The sequence below is a fragment of the Melospiza georgiana genome, chromosome 20, assembly GCF_028018845.1.
Source record: "Melospiza georgiana isolate bMelGeo1 chromosome 20, bMelGeo1.pri, whole genome shotgun sequence".
Taxonomy (NCBI): domain Eukaryota; kingdom Metazoa; phylum Chordata; class Aves; order Passeriformes; family Passerellidae; genus Melospiza; species Melospiza georgiana.
The window spans coordinates 1,592,156-1,614,983 of record NC_080449.1 but is presented as its reverse complement, the minus strand read 5'-3'; the positions used below and the strand labels follow the sequence as shown (position 1 = coordinate 1,614,983).

Genomic DNA, 22,828 nt, shown 5'->3' with positions numbered 1-22,828 from the left:
CAGCACAGCACAGGCATGGTCTAGGATGGGAGAACACTCTAACTGAGGGATCACAGGGATGATCAGCACCTGCTTACAGGTCTGAGATCCAAGAGGCACCTCCTTAGTCTGGTCAGCCCAGCATGGCCCAGCTCCCCATCCCAATGAGAACCAGCCCCAGGACCCAGGGTCTTCTTCCAGTCATCGCATCCTCAGTTTGCTCCCCAGTGAGTTCCACTGACAACAGCAAGGCCAGGAGGTGCAGAGCAGGAGGGCTGCAGAGCCAGGGCAGCAGAGACTGCCCAGCAGTGCTGACCATATGGCAGGGAAGAAAAACAAAAAAGACAGAATGTTCAGGTCAGGGGCCCAAGATGCGCCTGTTCCTGCTGACATGTAGGATAATAGCTCTGCTGGGACACCAGCCCTTATCTGAAGGGGCAGCTGGGCATGGAGCACAGGCTCAGAGGACATGTAAAGGGCATGTAGCTGGGCAGGAGAGGAGAAAAAGTATAAATAGATGAACCTGGGTGACTGGATCCTTCCAAAACTGCAGAGCTGAGGACACAGAGGATGACATCCTGCATCCCTGGGCAGCCCAGGGGCCAGGTATACCTCCAGACTGAACTTAAGAGAGGGCTCACTCTGCTCAGACTGTAGCTCCAGGTTCTGGCAGTGCAGACCCCCCATGCAATGTCACCCTGGCACCCACCATAAATGCCCAGGGACAGGCATGTTGACCCCATGGTGTTGCACCTGTGTGTGACAACCTCCTGCATGGAGAGCTGTGGGGAGGTGAGGTAGGTTGGCAGGAGCTGTCCTGGCCAGGAACAGCAAAGCCCTGCTCCAGCTCTTCCCAGGGTAACCACAGCTTCACACTATGGGATCCAACAGTTATCAGAGATGGTGTAGTGTATTTTTATACTTTGTAATACTTTGAAGTAGTTTTGGTTTTGTATCCTCGTATTTTTCCCAAATGGTTTATCCCAAACTGTACCCCCTCCCTTTACCTGTGTAATCCCTCTCCCTGGATGAGATCACCCCCAAACCCCCATCCTGGCTCTCTGTCAATCACTCAGCATTCCATCCCCTCCATCTAGAAGCTTCAGCCCAGGATGTCGAGCGATCAGCCAGAGGCCAGGGGTCAGCCCCCCAAGCCTTGCCCCATACGCTGTCCTAAATGTCCATCCCCCAGTACCAATCCCTCAGGGTCACTTATTGGTCAGTAAATGTTCTCTACTTTGGGTTTCCACCTCTCTTTTAATGTAACCTTGGCACCTCTCCCGGGGCTCTCAGCAGGAGCCCCCTGAGGTGCAGGAGCTCCTTCGAGACTCCTAGAATAAAACCTTGGATCAACCCCAGCTAAGAGCCAGCCCTTTATCTCCTACCGATGTGTCTCCTGCTGCAAAGGCACCAGCCCAGGTGCCCTCAGCACCCTCAGGGCACAGACAGTGTCCCCTTCAGGGCACAGACAGTGTCTCCCCTCAGCACCCTCAGGGCACAGACAGTGTCTCCCCTCGGGGCACAGACAGTGTCTCCCCTCAGGGCACAGACAGTGTCTCCTCTCAGCACCCTCAGGGCACAGACAGTGTCTCCCCTCAGCACCCTCAGGGCACAGACAGTGTCTCCCCTCAGGGCACAGACAGTGTCCCCCTCAGGGCACAGACAGTGTCTCCCCTCAGGGCACAGACAGTGTCTCCCCTCAGCACCCTCAGGGCACAGACAGTGTCTCCCCTCAGGGCACAGACAGTGTCTCCCCTCAGCACCCTCAGGGCACAGACAGTGTCTCCCCTCAGGGCACAGACAGTGTCTCCCCTCAGCACCCTCAGGGCACAGACAGTGTCCCCTTCAGGGCACAGACAGTGTCTCCCCTCAGGGCACAGACAGTGTCCCCCTCAGGGCACAGACAGTGTCTCCCCTCAGCACCCTCAGGGCACAGACAGTGTCTCCCCTCAGGGCACAGACAGTGTCTCCCCTCAGCACCCTCAGGGCACAGACAGTGTCTCCCTGCTGTCGGCAGTGCCGGGCCTGCCCCCGGTGTCTGGGACTCGGGGCTGGCCGGGGATCCTGAGAGGCTCCCAGAGGGACAGAGATAAGAGCCCTGGAGGTGCCACCGATCTATGCAAACCCAGTTCCAGCAGGAAAAAGCCTGAAGAGAATGGAACATGCTCACCCACATGTCCCAGCATACGCATCACTTACAGACCTGGCCACAAATGCAGGTCCCATGGCTCCTGAGCCAGCCCCCACTGTTAAGGGTGCCAAAGTGGACACAGCCCACACCCACAGGGGAGGGCCAAGCCCATCTGGCTCATGTGGCCAGGCCAGAGTGACAGCTTGAGGTGAACTCTGCAGTTCCCAGGGGAAACCTGGTCCCAGCGGGCTGTGGCACTCCCAGGGCTACCCCACAACCTGCCACAGTCACACAGAAGGTGGGATGGGAGCCAGTGCTGCAGGCCAGGACTGCGACAACCCACCTGGGCTGCAGCAGAGAGCTGCCCTGAAACAGTCTGGAAAGGGAATTGTGACTTTTTCTTTGGAAGCCCTCATGGGCTCCACACCCAAGCAAAGGCATGAAATGGGAACCAAGGGCAATCACCAACTCTCTTCCTGCCTCAGCTGGAACTAGTGGCTGCCCTAAGCATCACCTGGAAGAGGCCATGGCAGACACTCCTTTGCCAGCTGCCAATAAGTGGACTGGGGTGTCCCTCTTGGCTCTGCTCCCCACAGGGGAGGCTCAGCCTCTGCAGGATGCAGGGTTCACCCAAAGCCTGGGAAAGGAAGGTACTCCAATCAGGGCAGAGCCTCAGGTTCACCCTGTGTGAGCTGCCATCTCAGCATAGGGCAGAGGGACATGTGCCACACATGCTACGCCACAGAGGTTCCCTGTGGCTGACCCTGTGGGAAGGAGACACTGCAGAGCACCAGCCACTGTTGCCACCACTGTGGGGCAGCTCTGAGAAAGAGTACTTAAAAACAAGTAAGAGGTTGTGAATTGCACCAGCACTGCCTGACCAGTGCGAGCCCCTAGCACAGCTTCTGGGGGAGTAAACAGATGAGGCTACAGCACTTGGAAGAGGTGCACGTGGCTTTAAGACCCTGCCCCACAGCAGGGGACAGGGTATCCCCAGACCCTGAGAAGCCCAGAGGTAATGGGAAAGGACATGAAAACATGTCCAGGTACAGAGACCCCCAGGCTCTTTGTTTGTTCACCAGATTGCAGCTTCAGCTCCCCCTGCATTCTGAGAGACAGGACAGTCAGAGACTGCAGGGCTGGTCGTAGTAGATGGGGTGATTTAGGGAGAGACAGAAGGACAAATTAAATAAGTCACCCCACTTTATTATCCCTAAAGCCAGGTAACCCTCATAAAAAGGGTCAGTTCTAATTAACCTCAGGCAAAACAGGCACTGGACACTAGAGGAGGCATCACAAAAAGGATGGCAGGCACTGATACCTAGGGGACAACTAACAAACCAACTCCTGCAGACAGGGGATGTGACTAGCCATGGCCTTGCTGCTCCTCCTCCACCATCTCCCTGGTACTCTGCTGATCCCCACTCCAGCTGCAGGCACAGGGCAGAGCAGAGATTCATGCCTTGCAGTGAGCTTTAACTCAGGATCAGTCTCAAAGAGAACAGCTGGATGGGACAGAGTCCTGACAGATAAGAACAGAAGTGAGAACAGAATTGGCCTGCATGTGTCAGCTCAGGGCAGAACCAGCACTGCCCAGCCCAGCCCAGTGCCACAGAATCATGCCTGGAGAGTCAGACCATGAAACAACACCAGAGAGAAAGGTCCTGGCCTTGGGGATACAGAGGGCCAGGCTGTGCTAAATGGGATCTTCAGTGAAAGTACCATGGATACCAAGTACCAAGGCAGTCAGAGGCCATTCAGCTCAAGCATCATCACCGAGCTGGGTGGGAAGCAGGAGGTGCCATCTCATAGGACCCATCTTGAATGACCACCACCCCTCGAGACACCTGTAGAGGAGTGCAGCTCACAGCCAGGATGTCATCCCCCACAACCATGTGAGGCAGAGCTGCCATTTCTCCCTGTGGAGATGTGCACAGGGAAGAGTCTGTCAGCCTCTGCTCTGTCCCACACTCCGTTAAATACAAAACCAAGTTCTAAAGACCCTCTGTGAGGTCAGGCTGATGTGAGCATCCTCAGGCTATGAATATCACTTCTTCTTTCACAGTCATCATGAAAATAATCTAATCCTGGCAGTCATTAGGAAGTATTTGCCAGGTCAAGCCAAGTAGAGACTGAGGTGTCTGTCTCAACTTGTCAACAGCCCAAAACAGCAGCTCAGAGATGTAGGCTATCTTGGTTGGGTCTATGGCTCATTTCCTATAGGAGCCTACAGCCATGTAAACAGCAACTATGGGATCCTTACCACAAACATGACAGAGTGGTTGCCATGAGGACCGCCAGTTTGGGCACTACAGGGCCAATACAGTGCCTCTGGCAGGCAGAATATGGGCAGCAGAGAGGGGCCAGGCATGCCTCCTTGGATTTCCAATCTCGTCTTCCAACAGCAAGACAACCAGGAGCCAGCACCCTCTGAGGGCCAGGCTTGTCTGGAGATGCTGCTAGAGTGTTGAAGATACATCACTTTTCCCCAAGAGCATCCAAAATCCAGCCTAAGTCAGCAAGGGAACAACAGCTCATCCCACACAGGCAGCACAGACAGCAGCTATGTCTCCTGCCTGCTGGGGGTCACAGGACTGGGAACAGCATCCCTGCAGCCCACTTAGAGACAGGAAAGGAGCAGCTTGAGAGCAGCATGGCTGATAAGCCATCAGCAGGGCAGGGATGCTCCCCAAGAGGGGTCCTGGCTCCCTCACACAGAGATGCCACCAGCAGCCCCAGACCTTGAGACACAACACCTGGAGCAGCAGGTGTGATGAGTTTAGGGCAAGAGTCCCTTGAAACCCGCAGGTAAGTTTGGGGATGGGGCAAGGGAGGCATGTGCTAGATGAAGGTGGAGTCCAGCTGGCTCATCTCATGGTTGTTGTGGGCACGAGCCTCAAAGAGCTGCTTGATGAGGGCAGATTTCTCCTGCTCCAACTGAGTGATGCGCTCGCTCTTGTCAGTCACCTCCTGCACAAGACAGGGAAGGAAAATGCTAGTTAGAGGAGGAAACTGCTGGCAAGTGGTCGTGTTGCTGGTAAAATTTCATAGAACCACAGAATCACAGGCTTTGGGTAGGAGGACATTAAAGACCATCTCATCCCAGCCCCTAACCAGGGGCAGAAACAACTTCCACTAGAGCCAGTTCCTCCAAGACTGCTCTTGAACACTTCCAGGGATGGGGCGGCTTCTCTGGGCACCCTGTGCCAGGGCCTCACTACTCTCATAGGGAACAATTTCTTCCCACTATCCCATCTCACCCTGCCCTCTGGCAGCAGGAAACCATTCCCCCTTGTCCGGTCCCTCCAGGCCCTTATTCAAAGTCCCTCTCCAGCTCTCATAGAAGCCCTTTAGGCCCTGGAAGGGGCTCTGAGGTCTTCTTGCTCTTCTTTTCCCCTGAGGAACACCCCCAGCTGTCCCAGCCTGGCTCCAGAGCAGAGGGACTCCAGCCCCAGAGCATCTTTGTGGCCACATGCTGGGACAGAAAACCCCAGCAGTGAGCCTGGCCCTGGCCTGAGATGGCAGACCATCCCTTCCCTGATAGCCCCCAGCTGCAGCCTCTGCATTCTCTTGTGACCTCCATTTGTCACAGTCTTTTCCCTCTGGCAGGAATGCCCTATCCCTGCCACTGACTCACCCAGCAAACAGCTGGAGACAGCTGGGCACAGCTGTGTGCCAGAGGGCCTCCACATGCAGCCCACACCCCCTTCTCTGGGAAGACCAAGTCTGGCCAAACTGAAGGAACACTTCCCTGTTCCTGACCACTGCTTGTCATTCCTTCCCCGGCCCTATCCCATGCCCTTCCTTTCTCAGCACCCCCAAGGGCATCTCCTCCACCCCCACCTCCACTCACCTTGGTGAGAAGCCGATTCTGCTCCTTCAGTATGTTGATGGCTTGCTGGGAGCCTGTGGAGGCTGGGGATGTCACAGGGACCAGCCTGCTCAGTGCTGAGGAGGGGTTTGCTGCCTGTAGAGAAGATGAAGGCATGAGACACTGAGCCTTCAAGCCTGTGGCCCTTCCCAGGCCTTTTTCAAGGTGAGATGCTTCTATGGCACACAAAGACCTGAGAGAAGCCCAGCAGAAGATTAAAATCACAACACAGGCCATCACAGGGTCTCCAGCCCTGTGAATGGGGCAGAACGGGGAAGCATTCCTGCCAGCATGCCTGGCAGGACAGGCAGCAGTGGGCTGCTCCTCCAGCTTCTGCCCAGCAGGACAGTCTGCTCTGAATTGGCTGACTCAGCACCTTGACAATGGCTGTACCTTTTTAGGGACCTCCTTTAGGCCTTCCAAAGCATCCTCCAGCCCACCTCAGGACCAGCTGTACTGTCCTCTTGGCTGTCCTCTATCACCTTCCCAGAGCTGGGGAAGACTGTGGCAGCTCCAATGTCAGCCCAGCCACCAACGTGGGAGGGATAGCATGAATCCTAAGATCACACAAACAACCTCAAGCTGCTGATGTGGTGTTCTCACCTTGCTGGCAGTGGAAAGAAGGTCACCCAGGCAACGGTTCACCTCCTGCAGCTTAGGGACCAGGTGCCCCAGGTGGCTCTGGCCACCTCCAGGGAAATCCTGCAGGATGGGGAGGAAGAAGAGGCTGGGGGTTACCATGAGGTCAGCTCCAGGTCTGGCCACCTCCTAGCCCTGTTCTCCAAACCCAAACTTAGCCAGAAGAAGCCCCAGACTCACAGCACTGGTTCTCCTCTTCCCCAGGAAGCGCTGGTGCTCCTGCATGAGCTGGATGTGCTGGTGGTACCACTCTCGAGCCCGGTCTATAAGCTCCAAGCCCTGCAACAGGAAATCCTTCTCCTGTTCCAGCTCCTTCATGTACTTCAGCTGCAAGACAGAGCACATGGGTGTCACCCACTCCCCACCAAGGCTTTGTCAAGTCCCAGGAGTTGGTTTCTTCATGAGGTGTAAGGGGATATGGATACAGGTAAGGGTCTCAGCCCCGTTCCCCAAGGAAAGCTGAAGAGGAGCAGGATAATGACTGCTGCCTCATGCAGCTTTGGAGGAAGATTTTTGGAAGAAAAGGACACTTGAGTCACCTCTATCCTCCTGCTCACCATTGCAGATACAGGCTTCTTCACCTATTTACCCAGGGAGGCAGCAGGAGCAGTGCCTGCAGTTGCCCCCAGCTCCCTTTGGGGTGTGAGAGTCAGCCCTGCACAGACACACTTAGATTTTGGTCAGCACTGAAGAGTCTAGCTCAGTCTACAGGCTGGAAGTCAGGGAAAAACTGCAGCCCTGTTTCCCCAGTTTGCCTCACCCCTGGAGGCACATGAAACCGAGCAGAGCATAGCACACCACACCTCTCTGCAGAAGATCTCTGCCAGTTGCTCAGGTTCCAACACCAGCATCACCTGGAGAGCAGTGGGGGCCTTGCTGTGCCTGGGGAGCTGCTATGAGGGTGCCTGAGCAAGTGAGCAATGGGCAGTGACCCATTCATCACCTCACCCTGTGACCCCATGGCCCTTCTCTTTGCAGTAAAAGGCTGCTCCCCAAGATCCCAAGGGCCTGGGGAACTTCCTGCCTCACTGCCTCTGCCTTCTTTGCCAAAACACAGCTTGGCCTTCACCCACAGCACAGCCTGGGATCCACAGGCACCAGAGACTTCGGTCACCCAGAAAATGCTGGATGCACCAGAATCTCTTCCTTTGGAGAACATCAGGAGTGGTGCAGCTCAGAAGTGACCTGAACAGAACCCTGTGGACAAGTAGGGCCATACCAAGACCTTCTTCGGGCCATCAGCATTTCCACGTCCCCACTGCCAGCCCCAAAGCCTTTCTGCATCCCATACCTGTCATCCATTACACAGGGCTGCTCTTGCTCCTGCTGCTCCTGGAAACATATTTTGCAACACAACAACTCCCCCCACACTCTTCTCCAATGGCCCAAAGGGACATACCCAGAGGAAGAAGTGCAGAGCCTGGGTGCTGATGCTGAGGGGCATGAAGAAGGTGCTGTATGTGGCAAGGACCCCCATCGAGCTGGGGGTGCAGCCCACTGCTGCCTGTCCTGCCCTCCTCCCACAGGGCTTGCTGGCCAGCACAGAGACCAGAGGAAAAGGGAGCATCCCACAGAGCAGAGGGACACTGCCAGCCCAGGAGGGGACAGGCAGCATCTCGCCAGGATGAGACACTTGGGGCAGGAGAAAGACAAAGCTGGACTTGGCTGGTGCTCGGTGGCTGGTAAAGGGGAGGGGACAGAGCTGTGCCCTGGGCTGCTTACAAATGACAGTGCTCCACCTCTCAGGGAAGGTCTCATCCCAGCCACCCTCACGGTCATGGGAAAATAAGGCCAACAGGTGAGGTACTGGCTGGAAAAACGCCAGCTGAGTGAGTGAGCACTAGATGAGAGAGTGCAAAGAGTCGTGGGATTGCAGCACAGCCCCCACAGCTCTGCTCCCTGCTCAGAAGGAATTAGTCCTGGTGCACTTCAGAATGTAGGATGGGCACCAGTGCTCCCATTTCCCAAGGGCTTCAGGCAAATTAGTCTAATGACAGTTCCTTGTCCCTTGGGAGCCCAACACCTGGGCAGGGAGGGGTAAGAAAGGTGACAGTACAAAGATTCAGTCCTTGTTGGACCCAAACCTGTTCCAGCTCTCTCTGTAGGCTTGGAAATGGCACCAGTGCCTAAAGGCTGTGCTCAGGGCGTCAGGGAAGGCTGAGACACCATCTCTCTGTGGTCAAAAGCACAGAAAGGTAGTGCAGCACTTGGCAACATATAGGGAGAAAAGGAAGGAGGGGACATGCCTCCCACTGACCACATGACAACTTGGGGGAATAGAGACCAAGACAACACAAGCCCTGAGCAAGAATGCTTATGGCAGAACTGGGGAGAGACATGGTGGCCACCATTCCCTTCACAGAGCACCTTGAGCTTGGGACCCTGAAATGTACTCCAGCCCAGAGTTGCACACACAGGCAAGGGAAGCAGAGACTTTCCTCTCTCCCCAACCCTCAAAACCCCAAGAAGCAGAGCCCTCAATCCCAGACACACAGAGCAACATTTATCACTTCTTATCAGCACCTCCCAGCAGAGGTCCCTCTCATGGCTGCAAGCCCAGCAAACTACCTGCACAAACATCCCCTCCCCAGGCTGGCATGGGGCCATGTTGTGTCCCCCAAGGCCAGCGACAGGCTGGGCAACGCTGGTCACGCCTGCTGGGCTGCAGGAGCAGGGTGACACCAGGGTGCAAGGAGTGAAAGTACAGTGGTGACAGTGCCACAAGTACTCATCCTGCAAGCTTGGTCCTGGCTCTCTGCCCTGGACAATTTAGCTTGAGCCTGTGGACAACATGCCCAGGCAGCTACTCCATTCCAGCTGGGAACAAATGAGATCCCTTCACCCAGGCAATTTGATCCAAGTCTCTCCACTCAGCGGTGGAGAGAGGGGAACAGACTCCTCCATCCTGGGCTGCCTTAATAAATTCAGTATGGATTTCTCTGCTTTGCTGCAAAAAGTCTGTTGGAAGCCAAGAGGACCTGCATGTTTGAGCCCTGATCTACATGGAACATCTGCGAGGGGGCATAGCTTGGCCCCACCGCTTGCCAGCACAAAGCACACCTGACCCTCGCTGGGGTGCTCTTAAGGCCCAGAGATCCATCTGTTCCCACATCTCCACCTTCGTCTTCCTCTTCCCAAGACCTTGCCCATGGGGAAGGCAGCCAGCACGCTGGCTTCATGCGCTGACCCCATTCTGGGGAAAGGATCCACCTCCTCCCTGTTTGTCAGGATTCAGGAAAGCACCTTGGAAATGATATACATCCACATACATCAACAGACCTTCAAATCCAAATACCAGGATTTACCTGACGTCCCACAACTCACTTGTGCAGGGTGGGCAGAGAAGAAGCCAAAGCCCAATGATGGCATCAGCAGTGAGGGACCCCTGCAATCCACCTTCCCCTTCATAGGAGCCCACAACACTCCCTTACCATGCTGAAGTCCACGCCATTGGTGATGGTGTGTCTCCGGTGCTCTGCACGGCCTCTCTGATGCCTCCGAGTGTCCCTAGCCCCTGGGTGGTCACTGTCTCCCTGGGGCTGCCCAGCAGACTTAGCATCAGCACCTGGAACAGAGCAAGGCATGAGGCCACAAGCTACTTTCAACAAAATCCTCCCCAGGGCCACTTCTGTGAGACGATCTGCAAGGTGGTCTTACAAACAGGGAGAGACTGTGCAAACCACCAGCCTGAATGCCCGCTCCTGTTTTTGTCCAGGCAGAACGGCTGTCAGGAATGACTGACTCAGCTGTGCCAGGCTGGCAACAGATCTCAGCCTAAGTCTGTAGAAAGCAAGCCTATTGGAAAAAAAAGGCTCCCAATATTACCAGTTAGATTGTGCCTGGGCCAGTCTGACCCTCGCTGCTGGGCCAAAGGCAGCAACTGCGGTGTATCACCGCAGAGATACCTCGGCTTGCTGGAGATTGCAGCTGGGCACTGAACAAGTCCAGGCTTGTAAGGGACCCCGTTACCTCAGGAGGGATAGCTTCAGGCGATGGTGAAGAGAAAAAGGAGATGGATTCTGCTGGAGGGTTTAATGTCCAGAGGTTTATTCCATGGTTACAGAGGTCTGAACGTGAGAACCTGCTCCAACAGAACCTCGGCCGCGTGGTCTGCTCACTTTTTCAGCTCAGGGACAGGGGGAGGGGAGGTACAGGTGAGCCACCAACCAGGTGAGAGGGGCAGGGTCTCAGGGGAAGGTGACACCCAGACAGGCCAATGACCTCTGGGCATAGGGGCATCCTTTAAACTTGACCAACCACACGACGCCTTGCTGGAACGTTTAGCCTGATTGACAGGACTCACTCAGCATGGGGGCAAGGGGGAAGGGATAGACGTACAGGCACACCTGGGAAAGTGACCTGGAAGGCCAAAATGGGACATCACAGCACACCACAACACAAGCCCATCTTCTGTAGAAAGAAAGCAGCTTCCAGGCAAAGCTGGTCCAGTCCCAGCCAGGGCAACTAAACCATTAATGATATTAGTGATATATCACGTGTCCTCATGGGACACCTCACTTCCACTCAGGTGACATCAGCTCTGCCAGGAAACCAACTTCTCCTGAAGGCAGTTCTTGCTTGGTGATGGACTTGGCCATTCAGCCATTGGATATTCAGCCTAGACACTATGTCTATGATGTAACCATAAAGTAAATAAGACTGCAGATTTTCCACAATCTTATTAAAACCCCAACATCCTATCCTGCAAAAGATCAATCTACTAAAAACACATGGTGCTGATGCAAATCCATGCATAACCTGTTTTTGAAGATTAAGTTCATACTGGCAGGTTCCAGGCTGGATCAGGCACCTCCTGCCTGTCAGCCAGGGCAGGAATTCACTGGGCACCTGCAGTGAAGGCCATACAAGCCCCAACACTGCCCACCTCACCAGAAACCCAGCCCTGCCGTCACAGCCAAGCCAGCTCTGATCCACTGCTAGGTGAGCTGGTAGAGCAGAACCCTGACACCCCACCATCCCAAACCACAGCATCAGGGCAGCTACGGGTGCAGCCAGCACATCCCCAGGCAAGTCTGGATAGCAGCATGGTGCTCCTCCCTTCCTGCCCCAGTCCCCAGCAAGTGCCCAGCAGACCCTCTCCCATGCCACCCCCTCAGTCCCACAGCTTGCCTGCTCCCTGCACACAGCTTTCCTCAAGCGTTCCTTTCAAAACGTGGCTTTTCAAGAACAGCAGCAGGGTGCCAACAAGTGATGGCAGGCAGCTGGAGAAAACACCCTCTTCCCAAGACAGCTCCCCACCCCTCGCACATCCTTCTACCACAGCTGCCTGGCACAGGTTTGGCACATTCCCTGGCGCAGGCACATACAGGGCTGTGTCAGGACAGGGTGTGTGGCACCTCATGGGCCGGCACATTTCTTCCCTCTGCTCCACAGGTTTCCTCGGCTGAGCACATGGACATGAGAGAGGAAGGATATGAGGCAGGTGAGGGCAGCCATGGCCACAGGAGACACCCTTCATCTTGAAGGCACGAGGTGTGGGAGCCCTGTACCAGGGCTGCCTCTGCTGCCACAGTCACACTGGTTCAGGGATAGGAGACAGGCTCAGGGGCGCAGGCAATGCGACACCTCAGTTTGTCACTTTGTGTCACTGGAGAAAGAGGTTGCCATGTCATGGGCAAAGTCCTCCTTCTGGTCCATCACAGCATCTCACTCCACCTCCCAGCAAGTACTCTGGCACATCAGTGAACACAAAGTCTTTGGTATCACCCATCCATCTGCTGTGCCAGCTGCCTTTGGTTTCATACACCCACATCTATTGGGAGGAACCCAGCAAGACTGGTGTGACCACATTGTCCTAGCAGACCTGTAGTATGTCCTTCTCAAAAAGCTGAGGAATAGCCCCAAAACCAAGGGTCCTCTTAACAGTCAGAAACCCAAGGCAAAGCCAGGAGCACTTCTGGTAAGAGCTGCAGGACAATCACATGTTGAAACAGTTTTTGCTACAGTCACCTAGAAGTGCTGTGTTGAGCTGAACTGCCCCCTTAATAAGCAGGAGCTCCTGGTCAACCAACTGAGCTCTGCACACCTGAGCTGACAAGCCAGTGGCTAAAACAGGACCTGCTAATGAGCTGGGATAGTTGTTCTTAGGGAAAGAACAGGATCAGATCACCAGAGGTGTAAGAGATCTTGCCATGTGATAATGGACAGGCTCTGCCCAGGGCAGACACTTCATGGCTGTTTTACACTTCTCCACAATTATCCTTGACAATGGCCCAGAGAAGGCCCTACAAACCATCCCCTCCCTCGAGCTAGTGCCAACAGCAGCTCTCCAGCTGCTAGAGCCAAGCCACCCCTGGAGCGAGGGAAAGCACTGTGCTGGGGAGGAGCCAGTGCCAGGGCCTGGGCTCTTTCTGCTCTGTGCCTTGACTTCTCCAGGGCCCAGCTCACAGGGGAACTAGTGGGGTAAAGACCCCCAAGAGCGATGGGTTCAGACACTGCTGTGACAAGACCAGGCACCATAACATAGGGACATCGTTACGGTGACTTCCCTGCCCTGTGACTTCTTCAATATCCACCTCAGCATCCTCGCATCCAGTGGGTGCTGCTGGCTCCCCAGGAACCATGGGGAGCTCGCACACTGCACCAGCACTGCTGGGCTGAGGAGAAGCTGGAAGCTGACTTAAGCAGGGACCTCAGAAGCACTTCTGCCCACAGAGGTTAGTGTGGGAGAGGGAACAGAATTGTTGTCCCACTGGCTTACTGCACCCTTGTACATTCCAGGAGAACCATCTGACCCCAGCCTCTGCCATTTTGCCATGAGTCACATCCAAATCACCTCTGACATGTGTAGATGCTCCTCAGACCTACAGCAGAGCTGGGGAGGCACTCTGTGAGTGCCCTCTTCCCCTAAACCGCAGGCAGGGAGCATTTTCTCCCACTCACTGCAGCTTATGAGCACTGACACATCATCTCACCGCATTTGGTTGGGGTCTTACAGAAGCCACCACATGCAGCTGGAGGCTCAGAGTAGCCTCACACCCAAATGACATCAGCTTAGTGGAGACAGGTGATGGCTCCAGGTCCTCCTGGAGCCACAGGCCGTTCCCAGCACCCACCACACATCTCAGAAGCAGGGATGGAGCCATATCCTGCCACAGCACTGCCCAACTGCCTTGCAGCCAGCTGAGAACATCCACCTGTTCAACTGCACCCAGGGAAACCCCCTGCGAAGGGGTGCACTGGGCAGTTGTGCCGGATCTAGAGCTAAAAGAGGAGGCGTAACTGAGTTGTACCATTTTCTAAGCTGCCGAATGAACCTGAAACTCAGGCCTCTTACCAAAATACAGCCCTGCAGTGTGGGATGCTGGCAGCAAGGGCTGAGGTGCTAACCCTGCCCACAGGCTCTGGACAGTTATGGAACATCACCCTGTAATGGAAAGATCCTCAGCAAGCAGAAAGCTGCTGCAGTCATCTGCTCACTCCTTCCCAGGGCAGAGCTTTCAACCTGCTGTCTATTCACCAAGCAGGATTTTTTTCAGGTTTTTCCAGATTTACACTCCTGATGATAGAAAAGTTAGTCTGCTTAATAATATTCCCTTAGATGTAGCTCCAGTGCTTAGTCTGGAGGCAAAAATGGAAAGCAGAGAAGAGAACCTCAGTCACAGTTAAAAGCTTCTTCTCTACCCAGCAGAAGGGACTGGGTTGGAAAGGCAAACCAGCCTGACCTTCCCAAGGTAGAGGAAGTCAATGCACTCAGGTGGTGCAATAACACGTACCAGCTCTGCACATAGACTTTGTCTCCTCTGATCTCAAAGCACTTCACAAACCTAGATAAAGAATTATTACCTACCCAGATAAGCCCAGAAGCCTGGTTTCCTTGTAACATCTTCTACTGACTAGCAACAAATCAAGATGCCAGTGAAACAGTCTCCCCTATGCTAGGGTCAGTGTACCACCCTGGAGGCTCTGGCAGATCCTGTGGAAAGGGCAGAATCCACAGAGATACACAGGTGAGCCCTGTGGACGGAGCCTAGGACAGCAGAGCACATTGCCCTGGTAACTTCTCTCCCATTTATTAATTGATTAATTATTTTTTATTGGGAATAGTGCTGTGGAACAATCCAAACCAAAAAGCTGGATCCGGTTTTGCATTTTTTTGTCTAAACCATGCATGACATCGTGAAGGAATCATTCCTGAGAGGCAGCCCAGCGCAGAGCCCACCAAGCACACGGCCGCTTCGTGACCACAGCTTCACCCCAGCGAAGCTGCTCGGCTTTGGGGGTCTCCAGGACCCAGCCATTCTCCGAGACGCCCAGCTGTGCCATCCATCCCCGGGGAAGGTCAGGACAGGCTCTACGCCAAGGGACAACCACGGACATATTACGGCAAAGCCCTTAATTCCTCCTGTCAGCGCTATAAATAGCCCAGCGCATCGCGAGGGAAGCACAGTCCTGGGTGGGCGGCGGCGCTGGGATATTCGCACCGGAATCGGAGTTCAGCGAAGCCAAACCGGTCAATACCAACAGTAACTTTTGGGGAGTTTTACACCGGCCCTGCGAGAACCGCTGGCTCTGAGCCCAGAGGAGGGCACAGGGGAACGGGGTGAACCGCGGGATCCCATCCCGACCTCCGAGCGCCAGTCCCCGACCCTGGCGCTGCCATCATCGCCGCGAGCCCGAAGCCCCCGGTCCAGTGCCGCCACTCACCGCGGCCTCGGGGCTGGCCATGCCCCGGTTCCCGCTGTTCGGCGCTCTTCCCTCGCCGCTCCTCGGAACAGCGAGGGCTTGGCGGCTTCTCCGCGCTCCGCCGTCCGCCGCCGCCACCCTCCACGGACGGCTCAGTCCCAGGCAGGGCCGCCCGCAGCCCCAGTACGAACCTCTCGAAGGTGAGGTACCCACTGGCCGGCGCCGCCTGCCGCAACCCCTCCATCACCCCGGCGGGCAGCTCCTGGGCTTCCGCTCCCCGCCAGCGCGACTCGATCTCCCGCAGGTGCACGTAGCCCCGCCGCCGGTCATCCAGGATATCGAAAAGAGTCCGCAGGCTCTGCAGGAAAACCCGGGGAAGACCCTCGGTACCGGCGGAGAGCGAGCGGTCACCGCGCTCCGGGGCCATCGCCGCCGCTCCGAGCGTTACTCCATGCTCCCCCGCCCCCCGCGCCTATTGGCTGTCGGCGGAGAGTGCCGCGCTTCCATTGGCTGGCGGCAGGAAGGCGCTCCGGCCATTGGCTGAGAGGTCGCACGGCAATTTGAGTTGCACGCGGCGCCCGCCCCGCCCTGGGCCCGCGGCTCGCGTGGGTCCCGCTCCGTTCGCGGGGGGATCCCGACCCTCCCCTGTGGACGAGGGACCCCGACAAACGCCAAATCCTTGCTCTTTCTTCCCCCCGCTTTATCTACTGAGCATGATGTCGTATAGTCCAGAATATCTCTTGGGTCCGTTGGGGTCAGCTGCCCTGGCTGTGCATCCCCCCAACACCTAACGCACCCCTATCCCCCTCCCTGGTAGGGTAGGGTGAGAAGCAAAAAAAGACCGTGGGTCTGTACAAGCACCACTCAGCAATAAGAAAAATATCTCCATATTGTCAACACTATATTTTGGTCTGCATATTTTCAGCATAAATTCAAAATCTATCCCCATACCAGCTACTGTGAAGATAATTAATACTAACCCAGCCAAAAAAAGCACAATTTCTAAACACTTCAGAGAAAATGTGATTAGTGAATAGGGACAAGAAAAATCCCGACGATGATATTCACTCTTACTGCCACCTTTGCAAACATATCCAAGAAGCATCAGTCAATGCAGCATCCCTACAGGAGGAGGATGTAGTGCACCAGCACGGAGGAGTCCTGTGTGGTGTATTTGCCTTGTGCCATGGGGGAATAAATGCTGACAGAGGGAATATAATTCCACCCTTGGCTGTTAAGGCACCAGTGGCCAGCAGCCAGCCCAAAATAGGGTAGATGTAAAAAAGGAGGGAAAAACACACCAGTGTTGACAAAAGTGAGAGAAACAGGATTTGGCTCTTATCTTTTACAAACTTAGTATGCACTGGCATTGGTAAGAGAACGAGTTTCTCTACTTTACAGAGACATTTGCTGTGTCTGTCAGACACAGCAGCATGTTAATCCTAGTGCAAGATGATGCCTCCTCTACAAACCCCCTCTATCAGAGAGTCCATTGAAACACAGCAGACTGCAAAGCCCTGGTGTCGTGACTCCCATATCACAGACACTTCAGTTTGCTCTAGGGGCTCTGGGCAGCCACATGCCAGCACTTCCAGACCCCCCCCCCCACCCTGGTCTGATGCTCACGATGCTGAGAGAAGCATCAGGGAGCAAGCCTGCGGGAGAAGGGTGATGGCCAAGAAAGGTGATGGTCCAAGGGCAAGGGCTCAGGTTGTGAGATTACCTGTGTCATGGATATCTTCCTGTGCCACAGATACCTCCTTGTGCCATATGCGAGCCAGGGGTGATTCCCTTTAGCTCTGAGTTGGCTTCGAAGGAAGAGGGAGGAAGCTACTTGGGGCTCAAGCCCTCCCACTCACCTTGCCCTTGCTGTGCTCCCCTTGCCATCAGATTCCCTGCCCAGGTCAGACTTCATCCAAGTGTTTTTAGCACCTTGGTCCTACTTCTGGTTTCTCATTCCATTCTTGCCACTTCTTCATGGAGACTCAGCCTTGCCAGCCCCAGGCTGCCAGGTAAATCACAGCAATCTCTAGAGACCCTCAGAGGGCTTTTCTCTACCAAGGTCCTGCTCCAGCTGCTCTCCATGCTGCAGCTGAGCTGTTCACAGCCTGCTTTTCTTTAACTCATTTATTTTCATAAATTTCCCAGACCCATCTTACCTGTTTGAGATGTCTGCTTGGCTTAGCTGTGTTTGACTGAACAGGTTCACACCTGCTCAGGATATGGGGAGAAGGAACCACAGCTTCCCTTCACTTCCTACTCCAAAAACAAGGTAGTCACTATGGTGCTGCTCAGCTCTGGCAGCATCAGCACATGGGCTGTTTTGCTCAGCAAAGGCTTGATCTACAAAAAAAGAGGTTTTCCTCCAGGTTCTTCCCCCATCTCTGACTTTGCAGGAACAACCAGGAATAACAGGGAGAATGTCTTGTGCCCAGCCAGTATATCCCACCAGGAAAGTGAACCAGAGATACCAGATACAATTCCTGGTGTTTACTGTGTCTGCACGCTCAGCTGAAATACTCTCACTGTTGTCCATGTGGAGCTTCCTGCTCCAGCACAGGGAGCTGGGATACAACTGCCAAAGGCAGCTCTGCTGTGTTTTCTGTACCAAAGTGCCTTTGACAAAGCTGCTTTGAGACAGGTTGACATTTCCATCCTCAGGGTGGTCTGGTGGATGAGGTTAGGGAGATTTTGGATATTCTTGGAAAAGACTTCTTGGAGGTTTTTGGTGGGTTTCTGTTTGTTTGCTTGCTTGCTTTTGTGTTGTTGTTGTTGTTGTTTTAGGGGAGGGTTTATTTTTGCTCACTATTTAGCTTGTCTTGGGGCCAGCCCAGACTCTTCTGATAAACAGAGATGTCTTTGGTTTTTTAAATATAAACAATGTGGTTATTCAGCTCTCCTTCCTTCAAGCTACTGGGAAGCATCAGCTGCCATTCAGAGCCCGCCCAGCCCTCCCTCTCTGCTGGCCTACGGGTACTGGCAATGACACACACGGCTCTGGTATGGTGACAGGGATCATATCACTGCCACTCTCTGGGGAGGGCACAGGGCATCTGCTGGAGGCTGGCGGCACCAGTGTGTCCCACCAACCAGCAGTGAGGAGAGGCCAGAGCAGCTGCACCAAACCTCAGCAGAGCACTGGGGTAAAAAAATGCTGGTGTTGGACACCGGGGCACCTTCCTACATGACACTGACCATCGAAGGGTGCTGATAGGTGATTGTAGCAGTTGATAGAGCCCTGCGCTGGCTTCAGCAGCAGGTAGGTGTTCACGTGTAAATCTTGATGGTGCAGAGGACACATGGTGACTTACAGCCACAAAGTTGTCTCCGGATGACCATGTCCAAACAGGTGCTATGAACCTCTGTTGCCATGTCTTGCCAGGAGAGAGCAAGGTCTGATAGGGAAGCAGCCACAGGTCTGTAGACTCAATGTGTGCATGCTGCTGCCTGGAACATGGAACAGCTGGCACTGCCACTGGCTCATGCAGGGCTGCATCCAGAAGGGGTTTGTTCCTGGCCAGTGCAGGTCACCACCTGGCACGGTTGGTTGCAGTTTGGCTAAAACTAGACCAGGAGCTGTGCCAAGTCCTGGTACTTCCTGTCACTGAACAATTAGGCACAACCGGTATTATATCTTCTTTCAGCCTCAAAGCTATCAGGGAATTACTTCCACTGGGGTACCAAAGTGTCAATCCAGAAATGCATCTGTCTCCAAGGAGACCTCTCAGCAGAGACTAAAAATAGTGAGGAGAGCATGGTGGGAGAGTTTTCCCTCTGGGAAGAGATATCTTGTTTGATCTTCTCAGCTCTGCAATGCCATTGTGTTTTTCATCTTTCTGCTCTATTTGCCTTGGTGAGGGCCAGACACTTGCCATAAAGTGTCTTTTCTCTCTTCCAGACTAATTTTTCCCCGGAAGGTCAGCAAGCAGAAAATTTGGTAGATACCTGGTGGCTCAGAAGCTGTCACAAGGGCTGGGAGAAGGAAAGCTAGTGAGCTGTTGAAACAAGCTCTCCAGAGGGTGGTGGGTTGTTTGTTCATCTCAGTCCACAGAGCAAGAACTGGTATTAGCAGGAAATGGCTAATCCTGTCTCACCATGCCACCTCTTCTGCAGTCTTAGCTGCCAACAAGGTCAGGAGTGGCCAAGGGCAACAGCAGTCACAGTCATGCCACAGCCAGAAATTCATCAGCCTGTCACCATTTTCAGGGAATGACTGTAAAACCATATTTCTTTGGGGAACATATTGCTGATCTGTAGAAAAGCCAGTGTCCACAAAGTAGACAGAGGAGTCCTTCAACTTTATTCAAATAAAGGGAGAGAGTCCACTGGGCCATACCACTGTGGGATCTCTCTCAAAATTTCACAGGACACAGCTTCCTTTTCTCTTTAAACTCCTGGCCACATTTAGCCCTCTTCCTTTCCCTATTGGCTGAGTTACTAGGAAAGTACAGTCTTCTGGAACAGGCTACCGCATATTCCACACTTGAACATGTCTTGACATCTCCTCTTAAAGTTAAGATGTTCAGGCTTTGTTCTGCAGATCCACCAGAAGTTCAGACTGTCTGGGTTCTGCAATAGACTTTGTGCGGACCCATTTCTCCTATTACCCTGAAATTCAGAAGCTCAGGCTGTCTGGTCAAACCGTTTGGGCTGTAACAAATTTGTGCGGTTTGATGTTTGTAGATTAAGACCCATTTCAAAGATATCAACATCCATTTCTCTTAAAGACCCTCATCAATCAACTCATTTGTAAAGACATTAGCACATGTCTTTCCTATCAGTGCGTACAGTGCAAGGTCATAAACACAACAACCTCTGCCTCTCTCCTCGAGGGATACCTCACCCTGATTGTCAGTGGAGCTTTTTTCTTGCTGAAATTCCTATTCTACCTGCATGTTTGTGTTTTGTTTGGCCCAAGCATGCCTCCCTCCTGTTCACTGGGGTTGTTCTGCCTGGTGTAACTAATCCAACCCGTCACCACTTTTACTGCTTTGCAGAAGGAAACACCTACACACAGAGTGCCATGGGCAGTAGAACCAGCTTAGGGGATGCTGTGCAGCCAGACTAACGTGTTCTGGTGGATGGCTGGACTGGGGAGTGGGAGCACATTTGCCAGCAGCAGCATGATTTGCTTTTGTTCTTCTAGAATCCTAGGGGCATGAGATCCCACAGCTCTGAGGTGGGATTCCCTCAAGGTAAGGCAGCAAGTTCTGCAGGAAAAGGCAGGGCTTGATTTACAAGTTGGATCTGACAGAGCCTTTTCTGATGGATAAGGGTTGGTGGTTATGTAGGCACCACCTGTGTGGTGCACCTGCACTCTTTTGCACACTGGGCAGGCAGGGCATGCAACCACATCGGGGAGAGATGTCATGTAAAGGGGAGCAGAGCAAGGAGGTTTCAAAACTCCAAGGCTCTTCTGAGCAGGAGCTGTGTCAAGTCACATAAAATAAGAAACAGAATGTGAAACAGAAGCTTTGACAACTCTCAGAGATTCTTCCTGACCTGATGGTCATATCCGGATGAGGTCTAGCTTCCCTGACTCCAATCACATGCAGGGAGGTGGCTGTGTCTGAGCTGCTGTCTGTCTCCTCATGTTCTCCTACCCAGCTGGGCTCTGACTGCAGGCAAGATGACTACTGTGAGTAAGGGGCAATCACAGCCTATGGGTGAGGATTTTTCTACGCTCATGACAATAAAGTTCAAACAAAGTGGTTCTTTAGCAATTTAGATTGATTTTTAGTGTGCTCCTGCTCTTTACTTCTCAGTTCATGGCTCTTGGTTCCTGCAGATTTGGTTATTTCTTAATCATTCCTTCATCTTTTATATTTTTTTAATCTGTCCTTGAATTTGTCCTGAACTACTTCAGTGATTCCGTGCATTTTTAACTCTTATCCTTCTCATTGGTCCTTATTTAAAAAATGGGGAACTGGATTTGTGAGCAGGTGGCCTGAGTCTGCACCATGTCTGGGGTACAGCTGGCCTATCCAGCTCCTGTTGCGTTGAGGGAACCCTGAGATCTTGCCATGTTTCCCAGTGTAAGAGGGGACATTGGGACCTCCTGGCACAGGTTGCACCAGGACCCGGGGATCCCATCACACACACCTCATGCCAGCCACAGGACCATGGTGTTAGGAAAATTAATCCACAACTATCAGAGGTTTAGGTCTAAAAAGGAGACAGAGGAGTCTTTTTACTTTATTTGAATAAAGGGAGAGACCATGGGGCATTCCCCTGGGATCTCTCAAATTTTTGGAGGACACAGCCTCCTTTTTATCCCAATTTCCTGGCCGCATTTCCCTTCTCTCTTTCCCCATCGGCTGAGGTACTTGAGAGGTTCAGACTTCCCGATACACCTGACACCGAAGATTTCCCTCTAATGTATAATCCTCCCTCTTAATTTTTAATTCGTATGGAATTTAGGGACCTTTCTTCCCCATTGTTTCTCTCCTCTTTCAATGTCTAATTTAATTTATCAGCAAACCTAAAGTTTACTTGTAAAAGCAAATATCTTTTTCCATCCATCAATCAGTGGAATCCTTCCCATTGTTTCTTTTATCTCCCAGTGCCAGTTTTATCTACCAGCAGACCCACAGCTTGCTTGGAAAGACCAATCGGCTGTTCCTCTCAATGGCCACTGTAGAGCAGAGTTTTGGCCACAGGGCCCAATTTTCAAGATGGACAAAGGAGTACCCCAGAAACTACAGGCCTGACAGTGTCACTACAGTGCCTGGTAAAGTTATGGAGAAGATTATTCTGGGAGTTATTAAAAAACACCTGAAAGACAACACAGTCACTGGTCACAGCCAGCATGGCTTCATGAAATTGCTTATCAAACCTGATTTCCTTTTACAGCAAGGTGGCCCACCTGGTTGATCAAGGAAAGCCAGCTGAGGTAATCTCTTTGGATTTCAGTAAAGATTTCCATACAGTCTCTCCTAGTATCCTTCCAGATAAAATGTCCAGCATTCAGCTGGGTAAACACATCATGTGATGGGTGAGCAACTGGCTCATGGGTTAGGCACAAAGGGTGACAGTGACTGGGGTGACATTAGGCTGGCACAAGTCGCTAGTGGGGTTCTGCAAGGCTCCACCACTGCCCCTGTGCTCTTTAACGTTTGTTAATGACTTGGACGCAGGACTGGGAGAGAAACTGAGCAATTTTGCAGGTGATACAAAAGTGGGAGGAGCTGTTGACTCCCTCGAAGGGAGGGAGGCTCTGCAGGGAGACCAGGACCTAGAGATTTGGCAATTACCTACCATATGAAGTTCAGCAAGGGAAAATACCACATTCTGCACTTGGGATGGAGCAACTCTGGATATACAAACAGACTGGGGAATGAGATGCTGGAGAAGAGCGTCACAGGAAGGAACCTGGGGGTCCTGGTTGACAGAAAGTTGAATGTGAGTCAGCAGAGCCCTAGAGTCAGGAGGGACATTTGTGTCCGGGGGGCATCATGTGGTGGTCAAGGGAGGGGATTGTCCCACTCTGCTCTGGGCTGGGGCGGCCTCACCTCGAGCCCTGATGGCAGTTTTGGGCACCACAAAGTAAGAAAGACATTAGG

At 53.3% G+C, this 22,828-nt stretch overlaps 1 protein-coding gene across 1 annotated transcript; it reads right to left on the bottom strand.

Annotated features, from left to right (window-relative positions):
* Positions 1–3,315: 3,315 nt before the first annotated feature.
* On the bottom strand, positions 3,316–15,702 carry SAPCD2 (suppressor APC domain containing 2). Its single transcript, XM_058038378.1, has 6 exons — positions 15,288–15,702; positions 10,052–10,185; positions 6,801–6,947; positions 6,585–6,683; positions 5,964–6,077; positions 3,316–5,080 (listed from the first exon to the last, which is right to left on the bottom strand). Exons 1-6 carry the CDS (start codon positions 15,691–15,693, stop codon positions 4,952–4,954), a joined length of 1,029 nt encoding a protein of 342 aa, XP_057894361.1. The 5' UTR covers positions 15,694–15,702; the 3' UTR covers positions 3,316–4,951.
* Positions 15,703–22,828: the final 7,126 nt, after the last annotated feature.

Excerpts from the sequence above, each read along its gene's own strand:
- SAPCD2 (XM_058038378.1), bottom strand. The coding sequence starts at position 15,693 with ATGGCCCCGGAGCGCGGTGACCGCTCGCTCTCCGCCGGTACCGAGGGT. Across the intron at positions 10,186-15,287 it reads TGGCCAGCCCCGAGGCCGCG|GTGCTGATGCTAAGTCTGCT; the intron begins GTGAGTGGCGGC and ends GCTCTGTTCCAG. Across the intron at positions 6,078-6,584 it reads TTCTTTCCACTGCCAGCAAG|GCAGCAAACCCCTCCTCAGC; the intron begins GTGAGAACACCA and ends TCTTCTCTACAG.